This window comes from Bombus affinis, unplaced genomic scaffold (genome assembly GCF_024516045.1).
Source record: "Bombus affinis isolate iyBomAffi1 unplaced genomic scaffold, iyBomAffi1.2 ctg00000160.1, whole genome shotgun sequence".
Lineage (NCBI taxonomy): Eukaryota > Metazoa > Arthropoda > Insecta > Hymenoptera > Apidae > Bombus > Bombus affinis.
In genome coordinates, this window is record NW_026108875.1 from 47,974 (window position 1) to 64,695 (window position 16,722).

The following is a 16,722-nucleotide window of genomic DNA, read 5'->3' on the forward strand; positions in this document are numbered from 1 at the left end:
GATAGATTGGAATATCAGTACAATTTCTTTCTTTCAGTAATATTCGATGATTCGTTAATTTATTAACCGCTATATTGTACGTGGTAAGTAGAAAAGCAACGATTGTACAAGAATGGCATTTGGAAAAATATTTGACTTACTTGATAATCTGTTCCTTTGCAATTTAGGACCAGAGAAGTATCCAATTTCCTCGGGATTTGTTATTTTATATAGGTTGGGGTTGATAATCAATCTCGGATCCACTCGGATTGGTTATCACACCTTTTATTTTCTCTCTTATACAAAACACCAAATCACACAGCAAACGTCTAAACTCTCCCAATGCGTCTTAGCAAATAAGGCGTGGTCGACTCCTATGACAAAAGAGCGTCGTTAGGAGTCGTACCAACATAACCCTAGTAACCTTTTAGTAACTAGCGGTCATACCAACTGAGCATTTCTCAACAGGATTTACGTCGATCGATAATTTTTCCACTATTGTATCGTTGTATTCTGTGCAGACATCGTCTTTTTCATCGTACAGAATCAATTTCTCAGCTTCTGGGTATTCCACGTCGAAGACGTCACCGGAAAGATTATAAAATCCCTGAACATCGTGGCTTAAGGAATCGCGTTTGCTTCGTTTCGACTTTCTCTTACTTTCTTCAACTTCAAATTTATTCGATTTCCCTGTAACCGAATTATCAACGTTTTACCAAGTTTGTCTGTCTTATCTTCGCTATTCTCGTTACGGATAAAATGAAAAAATAGTTGCAAAATTTCTGAAATTGTAAATACGACCAGACTGGAACGTATCAACGACAAATACGGTGTCACAAAATTGTGACAAGTCAATATTCCAGTTGTTAGTTTGTTGAATTTACGCCACCGCTGATTAAACGTATCACGCTTTAATAGAAAATTCAATTTCCCAGCGGGGAAAATGGAATTTTGCGCTAATTAAAGTATTGCGCTTTTGTACAAAATTCCAATGTTTTCTGTTGCCCGCGAAAATGCAATTTTACGACGGACATTTCAGACAAATTTTCATCAGACGGCTTTCCATCCGTAAAAAAGAATGCTATCTATAAAAGTGTCAATGGAAATTGATCAAAGTAACGTCAAGCAAACCCGTTTAAACAGCGAGGTAAAGAGACCAATTACTTTTAACAAAACCTGTATCGTTGCTCTTAACCGTTTCACTTTTAAATATCAATCGGCGCTGTTCCTCATTAAAATTTCGATTTAAATCGAACGAGAAATACAGCGTAACACTTGGAACTTTCTATCGTTTCTCAACCATACTTCGAACATTTACGTCGCATTCTTCGATTCATAGGATCGCGATGTTGGATTCTTCGATTTCGATACAAAAACGTTTCACAGCTTTCGACGCGGGCAATTTAATTAAGAGAACAAATAATTTGTTTATAAACTGCCAATTACGTGCCTTGAATTTCCGATATATGCAATAAATTTCATTGCTACTTGACCTGAGTGGGTCATAAAGTTGCAACCGTGTAAACCGTGCCACGTAATTTTATTGCATTCAATTTTCCACGTTTCCAACAATTTATCAAATTAGAATTTATCCGCGCATCGTACGAAATTTTTCATAAAAATTGATTAATAATAGTAGATATATAGCTCCTCGTATTCGTAAAACAGATTTTTAATCTGTAAACAACGAGTCGTGGTAATTACGATACGATCGATTTTCAACTTAGCAAAATTTGTTTCCATTTAACATTCACATCCAGATTGTATTTCCTTTGTAATAAATTAATTATATAATTAAATAAATTTATTATTCGAACCGATATTCAGATACAGTTCGAGTATACTTGATAAATTTTCAGACTCGATTCTCCAAGTCGAAAATGAGAACGTTTTATCCTATACTTTTTCTTCATTTTTCCACAAGGATTCGCGTTGTTCTCGCTTTCAGACATTGTTCCGTTGCATCCTGTATATACGGGGTGTGCCAAATTTAAACCGTCAAATTGTAAGTAGTTGATTTACAGACAAGAAGAAGAAGAAGGAAGAACTTTATATAATGTTCGTCAACGGACGTTTCTTTACAGAATTACAAACGAGTATCGTTCGTACGAAACAGGTAACGACGCGTTTTCCATCGCAGCGTGCAAAAGTTCGCTGTATTATCGTGTCAGCGCAGTTGCATGCTTTTCATCATGCGACAACAAGCCCGTGTCGTTAATAGCTACAATAATGATACAATGAAAAATTATTATCTGGTATGTTTGATTGGTCGTTGGAGAACGTTGTCCGCGTGCTCGGATAGAAGCCTGACATCGATCAACGATGGGAGTAATACGATCTCGTACACACAGTTGCTAACAATTCGATCGAGTTGCAAAAACCGCGTGTTTTTACTCGTTGCGCTAGTTGTTCACGCGAACTCGCATCTCCAGAATAAACCTTCCGTTTTACAGTTGCGAAACCATAAATACAGAAAAGAAAGCGCAGTTCTTGAAACTCTGACGAAACGCTGATAATACGGTCAATTGTCGCGTGCCGTGGAATGGAAAATTCGTCGTTACTTGTTTCATACGTACGATACTTGTTTGTAACTGTGGAAAAACGCGTTTATTGCCCAGCTTCGTACGACATGTTTTTCGGTAAATATTTACAAAGCGGACAATCTCGCCATATTCAACGGCTTTGAAATATGTTTGCCAAGGCTAATATTCCGAACAACTTTTTCCTGTAATACTCTTTACCGTCGCTCTGCTTTCCGCGATATTCGCAGCAATTTCTGTCTCGACGACAGCGATGATTTCGTAGTTTCGCTTTTCTCGATATCACTGCTAAAGCTTTTCCTACCTCGAATAACGACGCAAAGCTTCGTATGAATCGTATCTATCCTGTTACTTGATACGCGAATTTAATTCGAGGTAGCCTCAGTGATGTTTCTTCCCTGTGCGAGTTGAAAATGATTATCAGAACTGCATATATATATATATATATAAATGTACGGACATCAACGTCCGAGACGTTCGTCCATGCCAAACGGTAACGCGTACAGGAAACATTTGTTCAAAATGACTTTGACTTTAGCTATATTTTTAAATTGGAATTAGCTAATGGTCGTTCGCTTTGTAAATGATTATTTCTTTTTCTCCTTTTTGCCTGCAGATTAAGCCCTCCCTGTTTGACGGTTTAAATTTATTAAATTAAATTTATTAAACCGAATATATATATATATATATATATATATATATATATATATATATATATATTCGTTTGTACTACGATTACTCTCATACTCTATGTATGGTATTATAATATCGACGCTATCAGTTCTTACAGTATCACGATCAGAGTCAATTTTAGAATAGAAGAAGCAATTAACGGCGGATCGCAAAGTAAGAAGCTTATAACATAATTGGCAAGGAAGTCGGTAAATCGATCAACCAATCACCTACATCCAACCGTCTAACGAAAGATGAAAAGCCATCGCGATAACGATCCTTCTCACCTGCAGGATTTTCCGGATTCACAGACACGAAGCTCGAATTATTCCTGATCGACCACCACTTTTCGTTTTTCGGCTGAAACATCACATGCTGGCCATTCGTCAGCGGCTGAACGAAGAACGATCTCTGCCCGATCAACATCAAGGCGTACACTTCTTCTTCGCATATCGTCACGACGACGAAGGAACTCGCGTCTCCTTCCAAGCTGCCTTGTCGAAGATCGCAGTTCGCCTTGGCGTTACGTCGCTCGGACTTGGTTTTACCCTGGCTCACCCAATTCACGGTGAAATTCGACGACAGTATCAATCGATCGTTGGACATGGTCCTTAAGGTCCAGTTGCTGATCTCGAGGAACACCGGCTCTTGGTGGAGATACTCGCGCTAAGTTTCTCGGTCTTCGTGGGTCGATCTTCTGTTCCGCGCGCTCTCATTCGGGATCACTCGAGGGTAAACGATCTCGTACTCCTGCAAGCTTTGCAAAAAGTCGCTCATTCGCGACTTAGTAGCGATCGTGCCGAGCAGCCACGTGGCGAGGAGAAAACTGGGAAGTTTCGATCGCGTCATGTCTCGCGCGCTTTGATCGAAATTTCAATAGGATTTTCTGGCTACCCAAAACTCGCCAGGCATGCTCGTTCACTCGCAGACGTAGTTATCGCGATGAAAGCAGCTAATTCGCAGACCCGATATTCTCATTTCATTTCGCCGGTTCGTAACGCGTTCGAAACGCCGTGTCATATAGACGCGGATGCGACCATACTCTCGCGTTCTAACATTTTCAATGTCTCGCGCTTTATCACGTAGCTAGCGCGGAAGTAATACGAAGGTGAATCGTTGGTTTTAATACACAGGGTGTTGTTTAATCGATCGTATAATGGAGAAGGGAACGATTCTACGGTACACCAGAGATGAAATGAAATCATAGAATGCAGTGGTTTTGTAGGTAGTGCTTTATCGAAAAGATTAACCGTGAATATTTGCTCGACCTATTTATACCAAATTGATACAGTATCTTAAAATACAGACGAATCTTTCTCAATTTCCTTCGATCATCGTCTCTAGGCGTACGAAACTGCCTCGTTGAATTCGAACGTTTCTCGATTTCCTTCGACGTCTTTCAATTTCTTCTTTTTTCAATCGCCGTTCGCCTTCTCAAAGCTGTCTTCGAACAGAATTCTTAGAACGACTTCCAATTCCTTTCGATTCGTCCAATCGTTTAGCTTTACGAAACTGTTTCGCTAAACTCCTTTTTCCACTGTACTTGCGTATCGTAACCAACTCGTGGGCGGTAACTCGCGTCGATTAACGATTCACCACCAGTAAAGTAACCGGGAATGCAGCAAACTAGTAGTCGGTAGAACGAAGCGGAACGTAAGTGGAGCGAGCGATAAGAGCGATCGCGACAATCGCACGCCTCGCCGTGCGATTCCCACGCGAACGAATCATCAAATTCGAGCCAAAGATTCTCACCAACTCGAAGATTCGCGCCAGTATTTTCCACGCGCGCGTCACAGAAATTCGAACGACTTTCGCGAAAAGGACGGAAGGATAAGACGATCGATCGGATCTCGGGTCGATCGCGATACCCCCGGACAGAAGGTTTCGACGAAAAAGTGGAGTAGACGCGACGAAGGAGCGTCGTGCAGCAACTGGTGGCCAATTTATTCACCACGTGCCGTAGGAATTTAATTTTCTTTCGCGCAAGAACGATCCACCATCGGAGAAAGTAGAATATAATTAATTTCGATCTCGTGTCGATCGCGACGTTCCGGATGGAACGTTTCGCCGAAGAGGTGGAATAAACGCGACGAAGGAGCGTCGTGCAGCAACCGGTGGCCATTTTTTCCACCACGTGGCACCACGTGGAAATTTAAACGTTTTCCATGAAAATGATGCACCATCGGTAAAAGTAAAATACGATAATTAATCGGTCGTCGAGTCGAACGTGATATTCCGGATAAAATTTTTCGATGAAAAAAGTGGAGTAAACGCGACGAACGAGCTTCGTGCTACGACTGGCAGCCACATGGAGGGATGAACGCGGCTGGAAACGCACGCGAGTGCAGCGGCGAATTGTGCGTAAGAGTAAGCGCGAACGCGAGACTGGAAAAAGCACCAGCGCTTACCGCCCACTGAAGTTCTAATAATGGCAGCTTTATGTGCAATCACCGAGAAACGAGGATGCTGGCGAACGCATTGTTCGACCCCGACCGAGACGATTTAACAAGGGCCGAGGATTTCATCTTGAACGTTGCTCTTGTCACGACCGGCATACTTCAAATCCGATGGACCGATGATGGAGATAGAGATGTGGCGGCCTTGGCGACAATGTTGTGTACAATTTTCTAATGTTATGTGTCCACGAGAAAATTCCCATTCTATTGGGTTTTCTCAAAAGTTTCTTTCGTTTTATAAGGAAGTGACAGATGCACATCATTTTTTGTTTTACATTATGATCCATTTTGTTCTATTAGTAGAAAACGGATCATACAAAATTCAATAAAATAATGTAAAAGAAAAAATGTTGTGCATCTATTATTTTCTTATAAAACAGACAGAGACTTTTGGAACAACCTAATATGTTTCTCATTGACATCCTTGGGAATTAAGTAGAGGATAATGGAAAAATGGAAATCGATAAAAAGTATTTATTATTATATCGAGAGTTTTAATGAGTTTTTTTTTTTTTTAGAAAAGTTTGTTACTTTATACAATTTATTGGTAGTGTATTGCTATAACAATTTTTCTAAAATTTACAATTTAAATTACATTGGTTCGTTGAACGATCGAGTAATAACTTAGCAGTGTTTTAAATCTCATTCTCGTAGATTTGATTGTATTTGTAATTATTATAATTATGAGCATCGTATTCTTAAGAACATCCCCTTTTTACATTATCAATTGTTCTTTGATTTATCGACATCATTAGAACGAGAACATCATTATTATTTTCTTATTTCTGAGCTTCGTATTATCGATATCGTCGTAATTTTATTGACTTATTAATCAATATTCATCGTAATATTATTATGAAACATATAAGGAATGAAACTCCATGTACACATTTATAAAATGAAAACAGCATTTTCATTGGTAATGCGATAAATCTTATGTATCGTGTTGTTGTGTAATATTACAGTGTATGTTACAATGTACGTATAAACGCGTTAATAGAACCAATTATTCTCATCGGCGACTAAAATGATTCACGATCGTGTGTTACTTCGTCTGCAATGTCAGGACGGATACATGATAATTGTTAATGTAATTTGTAATACTAAAGCTAGAAACAGATCGATCCCTCTTATCGTCAGATCGTTCGCATCACCGGTACCGATATTGCAAAACGATTTCTCGCAGCAAGTGGTGCAAGCGAAGAGTTTTGTTCGTTCACCGACCACTATACATCCGGAGTCGCATTTGTTAGTACACTTTCTCTCCACCGACCAAGTTTGTGGACTAGACGTTGAATCTTCGGTGCTGGTAGTGTAAGAAAATCGCTTTACCTGAAGAGAAAGAAGCAAACGTGAAAGGAATATTTGCAGATTTTAAACTTTCACGATGTTCGTTATATGACATGTCCTAGCGGATCGCAAGAGACACTCGTACGCTAAAATATAGTATTTCTTTTAATTTTGTCCGAGTACGAGCTCATTTTGGGCGGCATTAAACCACGAACTTGATAGTATCGAGCGAAAAGAGAAAAAAGAAGACTGAAAAGAAAAGATGAGAAAGAATTCTACATGTACGTAGAATGATTCTTGATACTAAAATTAAATTAATATTTGCAACAATTCCTTGTTTCACTCTGTATGACATTTCACATTGGAACTTGTAACGAACACGAGTGAGTGTGAACGTAACATATTTTTAGTCAAGGGAATATCAATTTTCCAGAATATCTCGCATCATTTCCAGAGAATACGGCTCGTTCATGGTTAATTCGGTCGGTTAATATCGATTACGGATTTCGTAAAATTTTTGCCGTGTATGTGCAAACTGTACAATTATATCATATCCAATATCATTGTTGATTACCAATAAATAAGAAGAACAAATAAAAAATTGCATTTGCATATTCCCTCAAATGTGTACACCATGTACATATGTTCCTATAAAGCGGATTCAATTTCAATAAAGTACGTAATTATTATGAAACTGAATTGATCGACTATATTGAACATTTCCAAACACTAAAATCGCGTTATGAACGAAATGAAACTGTGGCTCTATCTTGAACAGCTTTCTCTCGCTCTCTTGTTGACGATAACTAATATCGCTTTTAGCTAGCTGTTTGCTATATTCTGTTTGCTTTAAAAGCACGCGATCAAAGCAAAATATCAAACATCTGCTGAAACACGTGCGTGACCTGTGTATAATCAACAAGCGTTTGAATCGCTGTTATCATTTGTCATTACCATACAGGTCCTTTTATCACCAGTGCACTTGTGCCCGAAAGTGGTGAAGTTTCCGGTCAGATTGGCGCATCTCTCTCCATCTTCCATTGTATCACACTGATGACACCATAAATCGTTTGCTCGTTCCGACGCTGCGTGAGTTCGATGTTCCGTAGTTAACAGTTGGCCTGATCATCGGACACAATCAACCGACAAATACGTATTAATTAATAGAAATCGTGATTTATCCTAGATTTCTAAAGATTATTAAAATCGACGTAGGAATCGGACGTAAGACGTTGGGCAAATCGTTGTCTACTTTTTAATGCTTCGCATCTTTCTCTCTTTTATTTCTTAGAAATTACTTCCTTCTACTTCTTCCTTTCTTTCATTTTTCAAACAAATGTGTCGTGCTTTCATTAACGTCAGATTTTTGTACATTTTTGTACAAATAAATAGATATTAGTCTTGACATTTACAGACACATCGGCGATATGCGTAAGATGAAATTTCGTCGCGTTCGTTGACAAGATTGCTAGGAAGATTGCGGAAAGGGATATCATCGAGGAAATCGTCTAATAAGGTGAAACATCGGTTTAGGTTTCTTATTTAGAACGGAATTCTTCGGATGTTTAGCTTTTCCGTCGAATAGCGTCTCTAACGATATTTCGCCAAATTTTCCTGCTGTTCTTGCGATACGTCCGACGGTAAGACTTGGCAAGCAAAATATCGTAAACGTATCCGGAAATTACGAAAAATTTATTTCGATTTATTTCAATTAAACGTATTCCGAGAGCAGCAAACGTATTCCTTATCCATTGGCAGGTAATCAACGAAATCATACACGGGTACTTAAAAATACCTACAGTTATGAAAGATATTTCCAAGTTCGGAAAAACGCTTCCACGCAAGTTTGATCAATCGTACCAATCCTCTAGAGTTTCAGCTTCTTAACAGATTCGATCATCTCCGAAGACTAAACAGACGGTATACGACTACGTTTGCATCTACACGACAATTGGATCTACTCAAGACTGCAGATTCGATATCCACGAAATATTCTATGTATATTTCATGAAGTTAAAAATTATACTGTTTTATTTCACATCTGGTTCCAATAGAATAAGATGGATTAAACGTAATTCAATAAAATAATTTAAAACAAAAAATGTTGTGCGTCTATTATTTCCTTATAAGATAAAAGACACTTTTGGGACGGTCTAATGTTAAAAATTCTCTGTGAAAGTTGATTGTAATATTCTTCTTATCTAAAGAAAAAGAGAAAATAGAAATAGATGTATTCAGTATGAATTATTTATTTTATACATAGGAAACATAGGCAAGACGGTAAATGAAAAAGGTAGCCTCGAAATGAGAATTCATCGCGAAGCTTATCACGGAAGAAAAGTCAATTAAATGCACCGTGTACGATGATCGTTGTTTACACGATTCGTAACACAAATGGCTAACACCTACGAGTGAAGGCTTCAACAGGTGCACTTTCCTCTATATGCAGTTTATATGTAGAGAAAGATCTTCGCTATAAATAGACGAAACATCGTTCCTTCAGACATCTAGTGAAAACTCCCTCAACGAAACACGCTCCTAAAACGCAACTTGCTCGTAAAACAAATAGGGCCATGTAACTGAAAGGAACCTCGAGAAAGAAAGAGAAAAATGGGAAGAAACAGAAACTTCCATTTTCCATTACAGAAACGCTCTTTGTTGAAAGAAAAATTCCTCAAATTAAAAATTCTCAAAGACGAAATACCGCCATTGTCTATCCTGGCAAATTATCTTCCGTCTTAACCAGTTACCTACTCTTGACGAGTATACTCGTCACGCGTAAAAAGCAGTTTTTGCTGTTTAAACTGCAATTTCAGCGAAAACTAAAATATATTCGTAAATTTGAAGACGTTTCAACCATTTGGAAGCCAGGACCAGGTAAAACGAACAAATGAAGAGATATAAATAATTATTATGAAAAAACTATAATACAGCGTGAACAAAGTAGTTGTTCTGTCCTTTCTAACGCATTTTAGTCGCATTAGTCGCAACGGCTAACTGGTCAATACATTGTCGAGTCGATCAACTTTGGTATTCCGATCGTATCGACGTGAAAATCGGCGTGACGAATAAGGCGCAAGAATCGTTTTCTTCTCTCGCAAATACCGAAGATGGACAACGCGTATCGACGAATTTTTAATTTCAGAAAAATGTAATTTGATTCGTGGCGAAACGTGTGAGAAACGCGTCGAATTAAAGAGGCGAAGGTTTAAGCAGCCCGACAAAGCGAGTGAAATGCGAGGCTTACCATTGATGCTTACGACCATGGAGATAGACACGACGATCAGGAAGTACGTGACAGGGTACATGTATCGGCCATGTTGATAACGTCTAGCGCGTCACATTCGAAAATAAATTCGGCTGATGTCATTGGCGCATTGATCGCATGCTGGTGTATGGCGGCGAGCGCGTTGCGACGCAAAACGAGCGGATTTGGGTACAATAGGCAGCCATATTGAGAATAGCCGGAGTCTGCGCTGGATGGGTACAGCTGCTCCAGAAACCTTGAAGCCCAAGGAAAATCAATATCCATGGCAGCCGGAAGGTCCTGTTCGTTCAGCGGGAACGTTTGACGTCAAAGTTTCTGCGCATTCGCATCACACCCAGAAAAAAGAAAATTCACTGTCACTGAATCAATGATTTGTCGACACCGCAACTAAAATTCAACTTACAATGCCTCGAAAGCTAAAATAGTCCGACACTCGCCGTAAAAATATCTTTCGTTTCGTACGTTCATTCGAACGAAATAACTCGTCTGCAACTGTGGACCGAACCATTTGAATTTTGCTCGACGAGTTAGAGGAAATCTTCGAAATGTGTTATTTAAATCTTCGTTACAGGTCCAGCTAGAAAAGTTGTAAAAAGCTACCTTTACTTTCTTCTTCGTTATTCCGACTAATTGTACTTCTTTCAACATTTCTTTACACGTCACCTATTGTTAATCTTTCCAATTCTTCTAACTCGTAAAAAAAAAAAAAAAAAAAAGAAAAAAGGAAAGAAACAAATTGTTTGACTCAATTTTTGAAAAGTTATTCTGTTTTAAAGAACGCACCAACGCCTCCTATAGCCCGTTACACGAGACTTCGGGATTTTGTTCGTTTTGTAACGAAACACGACTATCCAGATCACATTGGTAGAATTTGAAATCATCCTGAAAGTGCAAATGTAAAAGGCAGAAAATAGTTGTGGCGAATATTTGGGGGGAAAAATAGTACATAGTATAGATAGGTATTTTGAGCGTACAATAAATATCAAAAATTATTCCATTGAATATCAAGACGTATCGGTACAACAGATAATTGACTGTTTAATTAATTTCGTGAAATTAATTTCCTCCACGAGATACACCATAAAGAGCTATCTTCAACATGTTATAGACGCGAAATACTGTCCCATTGAACATTGAGATGCATCGATGTGATGGATAATTGACTGTTTAATCACTTTTGGAATCTCTGCGAAATATACACTCGCACTAAATATCTTGTTACTTAAAATACAATATAATATGTAATATGCGATATGTAATATAATATGTAACATACACGTACACACGCGATATATTTATAAAGAAGCACGTATCAGAGTTGGAATAATTTCGTGAGCAACAGTAGACGGTAAATGTAATTTGCAAACGACCTCTTTATCAAATATCGATAAACGCGATCGATATGGAAGGGATCAGTCCTTATGCTGGCCAAATATTCCGTCATCATTCAAACATCCATCGAAACTAATCCCAGTACATACCATTCGAATAATCGAGTAACTTCGTTATCGCGTATGATACAGTGCAATTACTTGATTGCAATGATATCTCAACGATTATTAACAGATACCAAGATGTCTCGACAGTTGCAAAAATCTTTTATAAATAAATTACACGTGGCTCGCGAAGCTGTTTCAACGTTGCTGGAAACTTTTTGCGTATATGATATACGAAGCATTTCGAAATGATCATTGCAGCACTGTAGCGAGACACGCCTAACTTGATCGTATCGGTGAAATTTCAAACGGATTTGGAAGTGTGCATAGAAGTTATATTTACCAGGGACACGTACTTTCCAAAAATCATCAAACTATTCGAACAGTCAATTATTATTTAGTATGTTAATAAGCCACGATGTACAATACCCTTAAAAAGTTAGAAAGAATAAATTTTCGGAAAATGGAACAATTTGACTTTCAAATGGCTTGTACGTGATGTAATCATCTGTTTGATGAACTTTTAATTGCTATCGTAGATAGGATCGTAAAATACTACGAATGTTACAGACATTGTCGTGATTTTCCTATAAAGTAACACACGGCGCGTAGTCCGTTTGATGTTCGATTTGCTTGGCTCTTGTAATCCAATTTCAATAAAATTGTACAAAATGCACGTGATACGAAAGAAAATATAAAATATACAAAATACTCTTTACTTCTCTTTTTTTTTTCAATCATATTCTCAAAAATATGAATTTGCATCAAAATCTACAGTCCAATTAGAATATTAGAAAGAATATTCAGACAGACGATGTATATAAAGGAGATACAAATTACGACGATGAGAGAACTCGCAAGATATTTGTATCTGTGAAATTGCAACTGTTGCGTCGATAAATATCTACGCCGATTAAATGTTTGATACACTTCGGATTCTCATCGGAAAACCAGTAATAACATATTTCTATTTCGTAATATATTTCTGATGTACAGAGGATGCTCTCAAAAAAATATACACCCACTTTAATTAAATGGTATCGTGAAATTGCTGCATCGTATTATTACAATTTTTATACAAATCTTCCTTTCCTTCAATTTTGTGTACATTTCGGATGTATTCCTTTCTTTTAATCCTATTAATGGATCGATAGATTTAATTTTATAAAATTGATTTTTTGAATATTTATACATTCCATATCTTTTTAAGCACCACGTCACACGATTCTTTCGGTAGAAATAACTGCGTAAATTTAATAACTGCGTAAAATTACATTTTCTCTGTACCTGGGAGCTTTTGCGCGGTGAATTTTATACGATCGAAGCCCCTTTTTCGAATGGCATGGGTGCTTCGGCATGGGAAAGTGCCTCTCCATTATCGTTTTAGCTGGCTGTTTCCATTTGTATAAAATCGTCGTTATTATCGTCTTTATCACAACGAAACCATCCCATTACATTAGTGTATTTAAGGTTTCCCCACAGTTACCCCATCATTCGAGCAATCCACGTGCTTTACATAATTCTCAATATCACGTTTCCATTTTCTAACATCTGTGACTGTAGCTTTTCCAACGTCACGTACTCTTGATGAATTCTATCGCCGATTCTTACACCACCTCCCACCTTTTTAATTAAATTCTATTTTCTTTCTGTACGACTGGAACGTTGTTAGTTTCATACCAAATTCTTATTTATCGGAATTCTATTCTATCGAACAGAGAAAAGAATGTGTAGATTTTTTAAAAAGAAACTTATCCGTCACTGAGAAATGTTAGGTTCGACTGATAAAACGTACAGACACCAGAGTATTCGTGGGAGCAGTCGAACATCAACGATCTCGGCATATTCCACCTCAAACGCGATTCCGTAAAATTCAAACTAATCGTCCAGCGAGCTGTTCCATGTTTTCCAAACTGAACAGATCGTGAGCATCGGCCAGCGATATGGGAAATGAAGATAATTTCCAATTGTTCGTAACATCTGACGATCATTCGACTTAAAACATAGTTCTCGCGGTCGCGGCAAACAAGTTACGCAGGCAATTTGTCAGCTGTCGAACGAGAGAGCTGGCTGGTTGTACTGCGTTGAAGCAGAGCGATGCGAAGAACGGGAGAGACGCGAAAGGGAAGCGTTCACCGAGAATACGTCCGTTTCGTCTTTCTCGTTAGACGGTGGAAATGAATTGGCGATTTCACCATGAATACTACAAAGGAAGTTAACGCTGTAACTGGCGCGAGTTTCGCGTGAAACGTAGCCTTTGACGAGGTGAAAGCCGGTTTGTTTCCGCGTCTCGCCGAACAAATCCGATAACCAAAATTGTCTGACGAAATTGTTTTACACGAGCCGTGTTCTCGGTAACGCTAGCGGCTATTTAATCAAAATTGTCGGCCGCGTTTCTCGTTGGCCGTTCGATCGACCAACGTGTAATTAAAATGATACTCTTAATAGATCCTCATGGACAAAGATAGCGAGGCTGGCAGTTGGCGAAGCGAGCTAAGCAAATAGCGAATTATATCGCGTGTTATAACTGGATCGTGGAAGTTTGCGCATATTTTTACACTGATAAATTAACCCTGCTGCTGATCCTCTAATATTTCTCGTTCGATCTCATCTATTACAAATAACAGATACGTAAGACAACATAGGAAAATATATAAGTAAATAGTATCGCGAATAATTACGAATAATTGCATTCATTTTCGTTAAAGGTAAATTATATTGTATTTACGTGCCAAGGATAGAACTGAAATTGCCGCTGATATTGATTTATTCTTGTTAAATTTCAATGTCAGAATAAAAAAGTTTAGCAGTTAGCGGTTGCGACCTCTTTGAAAAGCGTGTACCTAAAAGTGTGTCGCGAACAGTAAGCGATGGCGAGTATACTCGTCGAACACGGAGTACGGGTGGCTGTTATAATATAGAATTAAGTTGTTACGAAACGACTGTTTTATTTTTCAATTTAGTACTGACGGGGCTCGTCGTAACGTAAAATACTGCCATCTCTTCGTGACGAGTATACTCGTGGAAAACAGCCAATTGGTTAAACCAGGACCAGATCACGATACTGTTTAAAGATGAAATTTGTAGAATGGTTAGAGTTAGAGAATATCGGAACTTTGTATTATTATAACGTTTACCATCGCTGCGCTCTCGATATTAACCCTTAACTGCTGCTCTGGGACTCCCAGACGATATAAACATCCGCGTAACTTCGCTCTCGAGCAACGCGTGATGTCAAGTAATTTTCAATTAAGTCGCCCCTTATGACTATAACTTATAACTTCTGATCTTTGTTCCGTATAGGAGTAATTGAGAACGTACAACTTTCCTTTCGCTTTGTTTCGTCTTGTCCATTATGGATGAAAATGCGATTATAGTTACGAAACGAATCATTCTTCGTTGATCGCGATACAATGGAAATGTTTACAGCGAACGTTCCCGAGTGCTTCGAATAAAGAAAGAACGATGCAATACGATACTCTTTGACTTATAAATAACTTTCCTTTGAGACCAATCGGTGGATCAATTTTCTGGCTCCGCAGACGCAATGTTACACGTAATCCTAGGAATCGTGAAGTTTTCAGTCTTTTCTAATATTATTTTTCAACTTGAAATTCAATCTATTGGACGTAGGAATATTTTTACTGTAAACTATTAGAAAAATGTCCATCGTATAATCGACGAGCATCGCGAGAGTAATATCCAGGCTTTAAATTCTAAAGGCTCGTTACCGTACAACTGTAGTAGGCAACGTCGTTGCTCTAAACACGTACGTAATTTTGTTCACATTGTATAACCGATAACTATTTTCTTTTTATTATTTCTTTTTATTCGAATGTCCTTCAGCTTTCGCTTTACCACCGTACATCATCCCTACGTCATGCACCGATACTATTTTTCTTTTACACTGTGACACTTACTTCTCTGCTTGACCATGAGATCCTGATCATCATGCAAATGGTCTAAGACTGTTGTCGTAATACTCTACGGAATAACTAAAATTGTTGTATCGTTCTAACACGTTATAGATTTTATTAAAGAGGAACGTTTACTCGATAGAAGACTCAGATTCAGGAAATAAGACACCGGTTTTCCCTGACGCCACTTTACGATATAAATAATTAAACTTTTTCTCCCTCGTATATGGAAAGCTTAAAATACTTTTCCTGTATTATCTATGCCAAATCTCCTGTCAATTTCGTTACTAAAATAAATGTTACAGTTATCAGCAATAATCGCTTGCACTCGACTATACGTTTCTTTAATTAAAAATTTATCAAAGCGAAGTCTTCGATTCTTTAAATTCTGCAAAATTTGATGAAACGCGCAATGACTCGAAACTTCCGACGAGTAATGTACGCGAAAGACTCTGTATACTCGTTAGGTCGTTCCTCAAACGAGAAACAGATCAAACTGTTCGCGTTCGAGTCAAAAGTAAAGGGAAAAGATTAAATTTCCTAACTTTCCGTCGATAGGATCTTCATCGATGTTTATGACAGTTGACTTCTCTTAATTAGCGAAGCTTCAAGCTTTCGATATTTCCAAGTTTCAATAATTCTCATTCTCCGTTCGCCTTTCAATGACCGTTATTAGCGTGAGCGTGTGTCAATAATCAAAGCGAACGATGCTCTTTTGAACCTTCCTTTCCTCTTCCATTCGTCTTTCTTTTCAGAACGGAATAATGGCTAGATCTACTTTACTCGTTGCGCTGATTTAACGAGTGCGTGTTTATTCTCTCTTTATTCTTCGTCTGCTTCTGCCCTCGCATCTGTTGAACATCGATTCGATTGCTGAACTCGACTGTGTGATTCTCCTATCAGGAACGACATTTGCGTCGGAATATACATGTTACGGTCGTTCTTTAAAATTCTTCTAAATTAAAAGTTCCTTAAAACTCTCCTAGCTGCAAAGTTCTTCTCCTGAAAGAGTCGCGGTAAACGTGGATATCTGACGTTACGCGTTCGTTAACGAGCTTCTCTTATGTCAAATATTACAAAGCAACGATTTACCCAAAATATAGAAATATCTTCCGAAATAGCGGACTCATCGTTAGATTATTAGATCGCGGATGTTCGTGCATT

At 38.2% G+C, this 16,722-nt stretch overlaps 2 protein-coding genes and 2 long non-coding RNA genes across 5 annotated transcripts in view; 1 reads left to right on the forward strand and 3 right to left on the reverse strand.

Moving 5' to 3' along the window:
* The window catches only part of LOC126927582 (uncharacterized), a 37,873-nt gene extending 33,140 nt beyond the window's left edge, over window positions 1–4,733 (reverse strand). For both annotated transcript variants that reach the window (XR_007715653.1, XR_007715654.1), the window contains exon 1: window positions 4,500–4,733. This is a non-coding gene — a long non-coding RNA (uncharacterized LOC126927582). The remainder of the gene's footprint in view (window positions 1–4,499) is intronic.
* Window positions 1–5,166, forward strand: part of LOC126927590 (uncharacterized) — a 31,688-nt gene extending 26,522 nt beyond the window's left edge. The window contains exon 2 of the long non-coding RNA XR_007715671.1: window positions 4,300–5,166. This is a non-coding gene — a long non-coding RNA (uncharacterized LOC126927590). The remainder of the gene's footprint in view (window positions 1–4,299) is intronic.
* Window positions 1–16,722, reverse strand: part of LOC126927581 (A disintegrin and metalloproteinase with thrombospondin motifs 3-like) — a 239,304-nt gene that overhangs the window by 35,988 nt on the left and 186,594 nt on the right. The window lies entirely within an intron of this gene.
* Window positions 6,171–10,240, reverse strand: LOC126927580 (uncharacterized). Its single transcript, XM_050743643.1, has 3 exons — window positions 10,185–10,240; window positions 7,892–8,058; window positions 6,171–6,979 (listed from the first exon to the last, which is right to left on the reverse strand). The coding sequence occupies exons 1-3, from the start codon at window positions 10,201–10,203 to the stop codon at window positions 6,710–6,712; spliced, it is 456 nt and encodes a 151-aa protein (XP_050599600.1). The 5' UTR covers window positions 10,204–10,240; the 3' UTR covers window positions 6,171–6,709.

Coding starts and splice junctions, on each gene's coding strand:
- LOC126927580 (XM_050743643.1), bottom strand. Junction 6,980..7,891: donor GTGATAAAAGGACCTGTATG/GTAATGACAAAT, acceptor CTTTCTCTTCAG/GTAAAGCGATTTTCTTACAC.